Source organism: Vanacampus margaritifer, chromosome 8 (genome assembly GCF_051991255.1).
Source record: "Vanacampus margaritifer isolate UIUO_Vmar chromosome 8, RoL_Vmar_1.0, whole genome shotgun sequence".
In the NCBI taxonomy this organism is placed as follows: domain Eukaryota; kingdom Metazoa; phylum Chordata; class Actinopteri; order Syngnathiformes; family Syngnathidae; genus Vanacampus; species Vanacampus margaritifer.
In genome coordinates this window covers 25,177,093-25,189,143 of record NC_135439.1, presented here as the reverse complement: position 1 = coordinate 25,189,143, position 12,051 = coordinate 25,177,093, and the positions used below count along the sequence as shown (strand labels likewise).

Below are 12,051 nucleotides of genomic sequence, written 5' to 3'. Positions count from 1 at the left end.
ATTTACAATATTATATATAAATACATTAATATATATTAAATATGATTTACTATACTGTACACACACATTCAAAGATAATTTTTTATCGATGTACAACAGTTTCAGGAGAATCAGAACAAAACCTGCAACTCACATCTGTGTTTTTCCAGACCCCCCCCCCCCCCCCAATATAATCTTAAATTAGATAAATCCCGTGTATAATTTCAAATGATACTTAATTATATTACTCGTAATTATATAACATCTAGTCACGTGGTACACAGATACGGCAATGCGTCAGAACCAGGAGGCTCGCAGTCAGAATAACATCCGGGTATTCCGTCCGTTCTTTGCTGGACCCTTATGGCTTTTTGCGTACTTGCAATTGGAACAGTACTTGGGCCGCGACTGATGACGTTTTAAGACATCACAACAAGGACGTAAGTACGGACAAGAATTTATATTGAGAAACGGCCAATGTCTTGTGCTGTTAGATGTGACCACAAAAAATTAAGGAAACACCTACTTGAACAGCTACACTTTATATGGGGTTAATCAGAGGCACTTGAGAAGGTGGCAAGTATAAGATGACTCACTGTAAAAAAAATAAAAAATAGGCCATTGAGATAAGAGTCTTTGTTGAAAATTCACCGTGATGCACTAAGTTCTTTGAATACACCAATGTATGTTTAATCAAATGAAGCAACAAAGTTAGAATTGTCCATAACTTATCAATTTAAATTGTTCCAACATAACAGTATGACTTCTGACCACACAGCTGACTGTTCCCCCGGCAATTAGCAGCAGTTAGCAGACTGCTCTGATTTGTTCTTCCGCCAAGTCACCACACTTGTTCAGATTAAGGTTCCTTAATTCCCTTTTTAGCTTGTAGGATGATACAGTGTTTCTAAAATGATTTACTCACTAAATAATATTCTATATATAACAAACGTAACTTTCAGACGCTAAATGTTAATATGGCTTTGTGGCTACAAGATCCGGCTTATAGTTTTAAATGTATTCAAATGTTACCTTTTTGTTCGTACAAGTCAACTCAAAGAGTTATTATTTACCTATGAACATATCAACATATGTTAACTATCGAATACACATGTGTAAAAACATATTTTACACTTAAGTTACAATAATATAATGACTGAAAATGTTTTTTACAGTGCTCCCATTTAATGAGTTTGAATGCAAATAGTTTATTCTGAACACAGACACGTCCCAAGTTATGATGGTGTGTATACTTGTGCTACCATGTTATCTCAGTTATTTTTACTTCTCTCAATGATTTTTTTTCCTATTGAGTTGTTGATCAAAAAAACCTGGAAATTGAACAGGGGTGTGTAGACTTTAGATACTTTTTATATGATACTTGCATCTTTTTGCATAGTATCTCATGATAGAGGTTTAATCACATTGGTAATTTTATATCATTATGACCGTAACTGCTTTCCTTAATTATTAGTAGTATTTATGCTCAACTTGCCCCTTTTTGGAAGTCCAGCCATAGCATGTGGAATAATAAGACAATAATAATACACAAAAATGTATTTCTATGACCCTGTGCTTATCGAGTTCCTTCAATACTTTTCAATTCATGTATTATTTTAAAAGACGTCAATACACTGCACAACCTAAATATCTGCTCATTTCTTTCCACCTGCTTTCTTCCCCTCAATGACATTTCCTTTGTCATTCTGACTTGCATTTTCCCTAATTCTTATGCTACCATAGCCACAAAGAACACGAGGCAGTCAAAACTATTTTTATTACTTATTACTGTTAATGAAAGACTGACTTTACCACATAAGTCCCAGTAATTGTTATCACAAATCACTGGAGTCTCTTGTACCATTCCAAAAAAAATGCAATTGTTCAGTCCCTCGTGTGTGGGGTCCATGTCAACAAAGATTTACTACTATTCCTCTGAACCAAAAGGAGTCCTCCCAAAACGCTCGCAGTGGCAATATCGTCTGAAGAATCTCTCATTTGGTTTTCATCTGTCTTTCTACCTACAAGTCGATTTCCAGAAATGTGGCAAAGTTCATATTTCGACAGATATGTTGAACCATATTTTGTGATAATTAATAACACTGTGATTTATAACGTTTATGCTGAACCTGAGAATGTTAAAATCCCCCCAAAAAATTTGTCACAGGCCAAATAGTTGTTCTAGTTTCCCTTAGAGGTCCCTTATGACTTTGAAAACAATTAAATGTATCTACCTTATCATATTATTACATGTACACAATTGCCTCTGCCCTTGTCATACACTGTACATTGTAAACAACAAATTGAATTTGAAATCAGAACTCATGGGAATTTGTCATGCCTATATTTAAGTATATACAATTAGTGCTCAATATACCATAATTCCTCAATGTTTGACAACACCTGAATATAAACCACACCCACTAAATTGAAAAGAAAAAAAGTTGTCATGCACAATTGTTGAAAGCTTGAATTTGGGGCAAAAAAATGTACGAGTGGCGCCATCTTCAGGTTAAACACTAGGATGAACACAATTTGACTGTTTTTCCACTCTTCGGATGAGCACGTACTACCCACGTCACTTTCGTGAGGCTGAAGTAGTTGCTCTACCACATGCTCTGTCTCGTACACGCCTCTTTACACACCTCCTTAGCGAGTTGGAATTGTAGTGTTTGCGAACATCTTGATATTGTTTTTCAGGTTAGTGATTTATTAGCATAGCATTTGTTTAGTTTATTTAGCATAGCCTGTGGTAGTATAGAAATGATTTAGATTGTAATTTTCACTGCTGCTGTTAATCATAGCCAGGTCACGCCCAACACTCTCCCCCCTTGCAAGCCCAACGTCTCCTTTGAGCGCCGTTTTCAAATATTAGTGAGGGGTGCAGCAAGAGTCTGGTTGGGGGGGTGAGTTGCATTCTAACTCATTTGCTCCCAAAAATGTAGAAACGCGTTGTATTTTAAATATCGCCATGGTCCCAAAAATGTATTTATACGTTTGTCATGTTGCAACAAGCTCTTTTCCCCAGTGTTTTCAACAGGTTTGTGAATAATGATGAAACATAATACTATATTATATTAATATTAACTATATTCTAATGCTAATTGGTGGAAAATGGAAACTGATACAAATATACTTTTTTCCTGATAAAAGAAGAAACTCTAATCTTTCTTTTGGTAGGTTCCATGTTTTTATAGCAATAGAACACAATATTCTGTGGGCCTTGCAAAATGTCAAAATCCAATAAAACAGCCGGGAGCGAAGGGGGTTGCTTCAGTGAAAATGGCTGGCAGTAAATGATTCAAAGTGATGTGGCGGACCAGATCTGGTCCCTGGGCCTTGAGTTTGACACCTGTGTTCTGGCTTAAACCATGTTGCTTTTCCAGTACACATATTCTGCTCCTGTGGAGGAATATCAAGCTATGGTGTATGTGAAGAGGAGGGACACATTCCATGTTGACAGCTCTCCTGATCTTTACGGTGATTTGTTTTTCTATTTCCTGGCATTAATCAGTCTCTTTATTGCTTGAGCTTTTAACAGTCAACCAAAAAAAAAAAAACACATATCTGCTGCTCTGGTGTGCTTGTCAATCTTCAGTGACTTTGTACAACTGCTCGGTGGACCGCACTGACTGCAGTCGCTGCCACACAGCAGAACACACGTATGGTTGTGTGTGGTGTGGAGGTGCACAGGCCAGTTGTTTATATTCTGGCTCATGTGGTGAACCTGTACAGCAGACATGCCCTGCTCCCGTCATTCATTCTGTGAGTACTTGCATTTATTTCTCTTACAAATGGATTACGCTGGTTTTTACATACATTGTGGTGTCAAGAAAATTTCAACAGTTGTAGCATGTTTTGATGTTGCTGAAACCATTTTTTTCCCTATAAATTAAAAGTGATTGTCCTTTTGCTACAACTTTAATGAGGTTGTATCAGTCTTTACAAGCATGTATATACATTATTCTTTCGTGTTTGGTGCAATATTGTGAAAGACGGCAATCGTAATAGCCGAGAGCCTTCTATATGCAAATCATGTTTGTAAAAATCAAGAAAAAAGTTAGGCTATATTAGCAGTAAACAGATGCAAAAACAGGTGACGTCAAAGCACAAACACTACTTTTAGTAACAATAAAAGGTCATACATATTCATTATCCGTCGATTGTCAACATTTTTGATATGTCAAAAACTAGAGCCAATTCAAAGAAGTAATTGTCATTTTGACTCAGAAGCCCAAAATATCTTTGGCACTCAATATGTTTTGTTGTTGTCCAGTGTTATCTTTGCAAAATGTGACGTTTTAACTAAGCAAGGCTCAAGTATCAAAATGAGTTTTGAAGAAACTTTTTTCCTCCACCTTTCAGATTGAGCCACTCTCCGGCTTGCTGGAAGGTGGCACAATAGTGACCATAACGGGCTCCAACCTGGGCCAAAAAGCAGAGGACATCTTCAATTCTGTGTCAGTGGCTGGTGTGCCCTGCAAAGTCATAACCAGTCTCTATGAAGTCTCCTCCAGGTATTGAACAACTGCTGTGTGGGTGGAGAAGATTTGATTGAAGGACATTTTGTCTTTTGTCATATATATTTTTTTAATCATCAAAATGTTATTTTTTTATTTTTTTTAATACTGGTACATCTCCAAGTTCAACTTAACGATAGATTTGTCTGCATCATGTTGTCAGAATCATCAATAATGGAATGAAAGTAAAGCCCATTAGAAAAAAAAATGGTGTTCGTCACAAATCACAATACTGAGATGATTTAAAATGGTCAATGCAAACAGTGAAGTTCGTTTTTTGCAGGGCTCTCATTACTTTATATAACCCGCACCATCCTAGTGTAAAACACACCCTGATAACAGTGTTTTCAGCGAAAAAAAATAACAGACGTTGTCAGTAAGTGGTAACGCAGTACTTGCACGTAGTATCGTCACTAAGGTATGTCTTTTTTTCTTTTCTTTTTTTTTTTACTTTTGCTTACAGAATGTGATTTGTGTCTTGCAGGATTATTTGCAGAACAAAAGCTAGCGAAGGAGAGAAGGTGGGCCACGTGTCTGTCAAAGTGAGCGGTGGAGAGTTTGGCTTATCCAAGCAAATGTTCAGCTTTCAGGTAATTAAAAAAAATAAATATATCTATATATATATATATATATATATATATATATACTGTATATATATATACTGTATATATATATATGTATATACATATATGTATATATATACATATACATATATATATATATATATATATATATATATATATATATATATATATATATATATATACAGCAGTTTTATCTTTGTTTAGTTCATCTGTGTGGCGGAGTAGGCATGGAGTTATCCTCTGTCTTTGGTCAAAGAATTTACTAGAAATCACTTGTACGGGTTTTTGTGTTGTGGGGTAAACGGGAACATTTGGAGAAGTCTCACAAAGGCATGGGCAGAACACTCCAACTCCACAGGTGTCAAGGTCTTCCTTACATGCACAGACCAAGTTAGAATCAAAGCAGGGACCTTCTACAGTGCTACTGATGATATCAGATTACCATATACAAAACTTTTTGGTGTAAGATTGTTCATTGATGATGGGATCAGCCACTGCAGAGCTCATTCTTCTTTTCTGAGAAATAGAATAATATTGATGCACTTTTCCAAATCGTGTCTGAACCTTCAGGATCCATTTGTGATGGGAGTGTTGCCTGAAAGAGGTCCCAAAGCTGGTGGAACAACTCTGACAATCAGTGGCCGAAACCTCTGGACAGGCCGTCCTTCTGATCTCACCGTCACTGTGGGAGGAGTGCCCTGTAACATGTGAGCAATGTTGTGCAAATTCATTTTTTCAAGGTCTTAGTTATAGTTGTTAATACAGTGTATACAGTGCCAATATCACCCAAAAATAAGTCACTGAATTAATCCTTTGTAATTATTTAACAGAGAAACACATTTTGGCAAAACCTTCAAATATGTCAAATAATTTGAATTCCTTTATTAGGGGGTTCATTGGCCTATGACCTTGAGTAGAACATAAAAAGGACTATTAACTAATTTGCTCCCGAAAAATTCTAAATACATTCTATTTAAAATATTACCATGCTCTCAAAGATGTATTTATACGTTTTTTATGTTTTTATATGCTAGAGCATACAGAAGGCTTTAATGCAGCCTCTGAACTGAAGAGAATGGTAATGGCAATGGTCATTATTACAAAAACGGCCAGCAGGTGGCAGCAGAGTACAAGAGATCAACCAGGGCCATGTTGTAAAGGAGTAGGTACCAAAAAAGGTTAGCAGAGCAGAGCTAGGTAGATTAGTTGGTGGAAACTGGGCTTTTGTCGAGTAGAGTAGAGTAGATACTGTCGGTGGAAACACGGCTTAAAAAAAAGACTGTACCTTCTGTGAAACATGGAGGAGGCTCTGTTATGATTGCTTTTCACATTGCCAAGTTCACTCATTATGGAGTTTCTACTCTGGCACAGGGTGTCTTGAATCTGTTCAGGGAACAATAAAATCTCAAAACCTGCTATTTTAAAGAAAAACGTGCTACCCATTGTCATCATCACGTTGAGCAGTGCTCTCATGAAGAACAGTTAAAAAAATAAAATAAAATAAAAAACCTCAGTAAAGGGATCTTGCTGGTCTGATGACAACAGCGTCTATGATCTAATAATTGCTGCATAATTTGGCAGTAACAGTAGCAGGGTTATGATTGAAAAGTCATTTGATTACAGAAAAAAGAAAAAACATACATTGGTAGCACCTTAATAACACAGTTGCATCAATCACTGCATGTGAGGCACACACAAACTCACCGGTTTGTTGTAAAATGGGCATTATTGGTCCAAGATCCGAAAGAATCAGTCAATTATCTTTTGTGTCTCCTCCTCAGGGTGTCAGAGGTTCAAAGCTTCAGTCTTCAGTGTGTGACAGGTAGCAGCAACAAGACAGGAAATCACCAGGTCACTCTGCATTATGGTAGCAGCCAACGCCACCTCCACACTTCAGCTTACCACTACACTCACAACCCCAATATCACCCATGCCAAGCCAGCCAAGAGCTTCCTGAGGTAAATCTTAAAATAAGTCGTTCATCACGCCATGTTTCCCTTTCCAAGCTGCTCATTTCCGTCACATGAAAAGATGGGCATTTGACAGTATTGTTCTCCTGTTTAGTGGTGGTCGACTGATCTATGTGTCAGGCCACAACCTGGACGTAGTGCAAGAACCCCAGATGGTTGTTACTCTGTCTCCCTATGAGCTCATCCAGAGAAATAGGAGTAGCAGAAGGAAAAAGCGCAGTACAAGTTCTGCCAAAAGGGTTTGTCCTGGAGATTTGCTGTGCTCTGTCAAACAGGTGTGTGTGTGTGTGTGTGTGTGTGTGTGTGTGTGCGTGTGTGCGTGCGTGCGTGCGTGCGTGCGTGCGTGCGTGCATAACATATTTTCTTTTGTCTTTTTATCAGTTCGCAGAACGTTGTGAGGTGAATTCCACATCCTTGATCCTGTGTCGATCCCCAATGGTGGACTTGTCTGTTTGGGGGTCAAAGGTCACTGTAGAGTTTCTGCTGGACAACCTGCGCTTTGACGTCAACACTGTGAACCCGCAGGCCTTCAGCTATGAGCCCAACCCTGTCTTGCGCCCACTGAACCAGCAGGACCCTCTGAAGCCGTATCGCTACAACCCTGGCAGCTTCATTCAGCTAGAGGTCAGCTAACTTGAAGTTAAATATAAGAAGGCATACTGAATCTATTCATGGCCAGCTATTTGTAACAACATCATCAACATTTTCACGGGTGATACGTTCCACACCCGCCTGCGAAAGGTGACTTTCTGTAAAGTAGAGGTCGTTCGAAAAAAAGCGTTGAGGTGGTTTAAAAAAAAAAAAAAAAAAAAGCGAAGTAGAGGTTATTGAAAAAAATAAAAATTCTACTGAGCCAAAACGAACCTACCACACAGTACCGCACTTTTACTACACCCTAACTTCGTAAATTTGATAAGAAAAATAGCTGTACTGTACAGTACACCAGTTGTGTTGCCTTTAAGGCTTTTTCTACAGTATATGAATAAGTTCATGGCTTTAAATAATAATGTTACAAATATTTCTTTGTCATTTGACATTTTTTTAGCACTCCGCGTTGTCCGACAGGTTCCTCGCATGCACGTTAAGCATGTGAGGATCGTAAAATGTACCCATTCGTAGTACAAGCGGTTAAGGGTTTGAGTAACATGAACTGTACACTCTATTGCTGGTTGCGCATGTGAGTAGGCGCATTGAGTCTTGCGTAGCGCGACGTCAGTGTCAGTCAATACTGATCTGCGTGTTTGGAGCTGTTCAGACTGAGACACATCCTGTCCAAATTTTTATATACTTAGCAGCTGTGCAGACTACAAAAGAACCATCCAGTTTCATTTTAGATGGGCTAAAAATCCAATTTTGTCTGTCAGTTTGAACAAGGTCTTATTATTGTAGTATTGTAAAAAATTTAAAAATAACTTGAGGGGAGCATGCCATAGTGTAAATTAAGTGCCTGGAATGATAACCTTCAAAACGAGGTTAACACAACTATGAAAAGTCAAATAATCACATTGGTCAGTGTAGAGATTAAATAAATGCTATTTTAAACAAAATCTGCCAAGTATATTATCAACAATTAAAATGAATATCTCGCCACATCAGGCATGCAATAAATCTACAAACATTTTTAACAAATGATTTCAAAATATGTACATAATGTACAGTATTTTGTAAACATAAAAACATAATAAACTGGAAGTTGCCTGAACTTTTGTGACATGAAAAAAGCCTGGTTAAGTCCAGTCAGTCCACACTAGAAATATCCAACCTGCGTATGAAAAAAAAATAACAATATATAACGTTCTGAGAAATAATGGCAAAATATTAAATTGCTGCTGCCTATGTTACTCAGCAGGTCATTAGTCAGGGTCACATAGGGGGGATCTCAATTGTCTTCGCAGCTTCTCCTTCCTCTAAATACAATGACAGCAACACATGCCAAAAAGAAATGAGATGACACGTAAAAGCCTCTGAAACTCAATTTGTTGTCTACTGTACAATAGCCTTATCTGATTCTGTGACTTCTCATGGCATTATTGAGAATTTTGAAATCAGGATACCATGATATTTATAATTCCGTTGCATCCCTACTGCATTAAACTAATGGAAAATTACAATAATTTCCCACTATATCACGGTTCGCCCTTGGCAGTCCCGCTTTTTTTTTCTACATACCATTTTTTGTGCTATACAGTTGTAACTCTATTTTTTCAATATACGATTTGTGTTTATCCATATGTTGTCCCTCTCTAAAAATATATTATGTGAGTAAATATTTATATTGTTTTAAAAAGTGTCTCTATAGGCTTTAAAAATGTAAGTGCCGTGCTGAAACTTCTGTAAAAATGTAAGGTATGCTATTTTTTATATTGCGGATTTCACTGGTGGTCTGGAACGTAACCCCCACAATGGAGGGGGGTTACTGTATACCCTTTTTATGTACTGTATCTCCAATATGCTTTATACTGTAAACATTTTTTATTGAAACTGTTAGGGGTTTCTTTCTCTGAACCAAACAGAGCTCTCAAATCAAGACGTCATTGAATATACATCCATCCATCCATTATCTGCTGCTTATCCGGAGTCGGGTCGTGGGGACACAGCTTTAGCAGGGAAGCCCAGACTTCCTTCTCCCCAGCCACTTCAAAGAGCTCCTCCGGTGGGATCCCAAGGCGTTCCCAGGACAGCCAAGAGCCATAGTCACTCCGGCGTGTCCTGGGCCGTCTCGGGGCTTCCTGCCGGTGGTACTGAATGGGATTGAATATCCATCCATCCATCTGTTTTCTGAACCGCTTACCCTCACTAGGGCATGCTGGAGCCTATACCAATAGGCAGTAGTACACCCTGAACTGGCCGCCAAACAATCACAGGGCACACATAGACGAACAACCACACACACAATCTCAGCTACGGACAATTTGGAGTGGTCAGTTGGCCTACCATGCATGTTTTTGGAATGTGGGAGGAAACCAGAGTGCCTGGAGTAAACCCACGTAGACACGGGGAGAACATGCAAGCTCCACAAAGAAAGGCCGGAGCCGGAATTGAACTCTGTACCTCAGAGGCTTGAATATACAGAAAGTATAAATAATTCTAATCTATCTTATGTTTCACAGGGTGAAAATCTCGACCTGGCTATTAGCAAGGAAGAGGTGGTTGTGTTAATCGGAGAGGGTGTGTGTGCTGTTAAGACACTTACGAGAAACCATCTGTACTGCGAACCGCCACCTCATCAGCCTGCCTCTGGACCGAATGGCAAGAAACGAGAGGGTTCTGACAACCTGCCTGAATTCGCTGTGAGTCCGCCAAATACGTTTTACGATTATGTCCCCTTTCAAGCATTTACATTTAATGTACTGCAGTTTGCTTCTATTGGTATAATTCATGTTTTTTGTTTGTCAGGTCCATATGGGAAACTTAAACTTCTCCCTGGGTAAGGTTCAGTATGACAATCTAAGCCTGGCCACGTTTCCCCTGGAGGCTCAGATTGGAGTCGGAGTTGGGGCGTCCATTGTGGCACTCATTGTCCTTATCATCGTACTTGTATACAGGTTTGTAGTTGAATTGGCAGAAGGCCATTATAACATACGTAGTACATATCAGAGATGTGGGCTCAAGTCACTGTTTTAATGGCTTGGGACTTAACTTGATAATAACTAAAATACTTTAATATGACTCCACTTGCGTTTAGGAATTTAAGACATGGGAATTTACTTTACTTGAGACAGGAGATACTTGATTGCTGTTTATTTTATATTTTCTGTTCAAAGATAAAAATATAACATTAATGAAGCTATGATATAACGTGTCGGGATGTGAGAACACGCTAGGTAAGGGCATTGTCATGATTGGAGGATTAGCCTGTCGTTCAGTTAAGCCCGTTCCTACAGAGAAGCACAACCTCTCATCAGACAACGTTATGTCGGCTGGAGGACTAGTGCAAACACACACTGTACTATTACTCTGCTATAAAAACTGCAAGTGAGTAGTGCAAATCAAAGGTGACAAAATCAAAGTTTGTCATTTGAAAAGCCATTCTGTCCATTGAATATGTGTAAATTTGTTAGCCTGTTCTTAAACTCAGCCAGAAGTTAGCTCATATTAGCTTGATAAAGTATAACACAAAGTTGAAGGTTACTGACATTTAATCATTAAGTCTCAAGACATGTAAACATGGTTTAAAATGGTGATTGAACAATTGAATAACCAACGTAGTAATGCCTTTAAAATGGGGTGTATCTTGATTAAAAACAGTACATAGAGTAAAAAAAAACATGACATGGTACAAATATGGTTTTAAAAATGAGTAGTGCCAGCATCAAGCAGCAGTTGAGAAGGTCTTTAATAGCCATAGTGGAATCTTTGAGGCCACATCGTGCATGGCTTGCAAACAGACTCGTGGCATGCAAAGGAGGGAACTGAAGGGGGGCCGTTGCCCCGGGCATCCACCAGAGGCGAGTATTTACAACTCCCCCAATCTATCCTTTAGTGAGTATATTCCAAACAGTGAATAATGGTCACCACTTACTCCATTTCTCTGTGATGCTGTGTTTGGAGGACACAACACAGTCACTTCCTAACGCTACTTCCCCCTTCTCTCCGCCTATACAAATGTTGTAATGGCAATTTATCCACTAGTTTTAGCCCCTCCCACTTGAAAGCCACAGAGGGCTTTGACAAACAATCGGGTGACCTCTCCTTGTCCGCAATTAATGTACCTGCAATGTATCAGATTTTTGAGCGGTGGTTTCTGTAACTAAGCTGACTATAGTTACATTTTTTGCTTTTTTGTATCCTGAGACCTGATCAGGGTTGTCAAGTTACCTGCAAAAAAATGTAGTTAGTAACGTAATCCAGGTAATATGATATTAAAGTAATGTAACTTGATTGACTTGGGTTACTTTTGGATTACTCCAATAGCAAGTATACTCATGAAGACAAAATAAATATATCCTCTATTCTATACAGTTTTCCCCTGCTATTTGCGGGTGATAGGGACCCAGA

General features: G+C 38.5%; 1 protein-coding gene across 4 annotated transcripts in view; it reads left to right on the top strand.

The window, feature by feature from the left end:
- The window catches only part of plxnb1b (plexin b1b), a 181,681-nt gene that overhangs the window by 153,341 nt on the left and 16,289 nt on the right, over positions 1 to 12,051 (top strand). For all 4 annotated transcript variants that reach the window (XM_077572833.1, XM_077572832.1, XM_077572835.1 and 1 more), the window contains 10 exons: positions 3,366 to 3,459; positions 3,578 to 3,744; positions 4,345 to 4,496; positions 4,984 to 5,089; positions 5,654 to 5,790; positions 6,865 to 7,041; positions 7,148 to 7,328; positions 7,435 to 7,677; positions 10,164 to 10,343; positions 10,450 to 10,598. In XM_077572833.1, the coding sequence (XP_077428959.1) occupies positions 3,366 to 3,459; positions 3,578 to 3,744; positions 4,345 to 4,496; positions 4,984 to 5,089; positions 5,654 to 5,790; positions 6,865 to 7,041; positions 7,148 to 7,328; positions 7,435 to 7,677; positions 10,164 to 10,343; positions 10,450 to 10,598 (1,586 nt within the window). The remainder of the gene's footprint in view (positions 1 to 3,365; positions 3,460 to 3,577; positions 3,745 to 4,344; positions 4,497 to 4,983; positions 5,090 to 5,653; positions 5,791 to 6,864; positions 7,042 to 7,147; positions 7,329 to 7,434; positions 7,678 to 10,163; positions 10,344 to 10,449; positions 10,599 to 12,051) is intronic.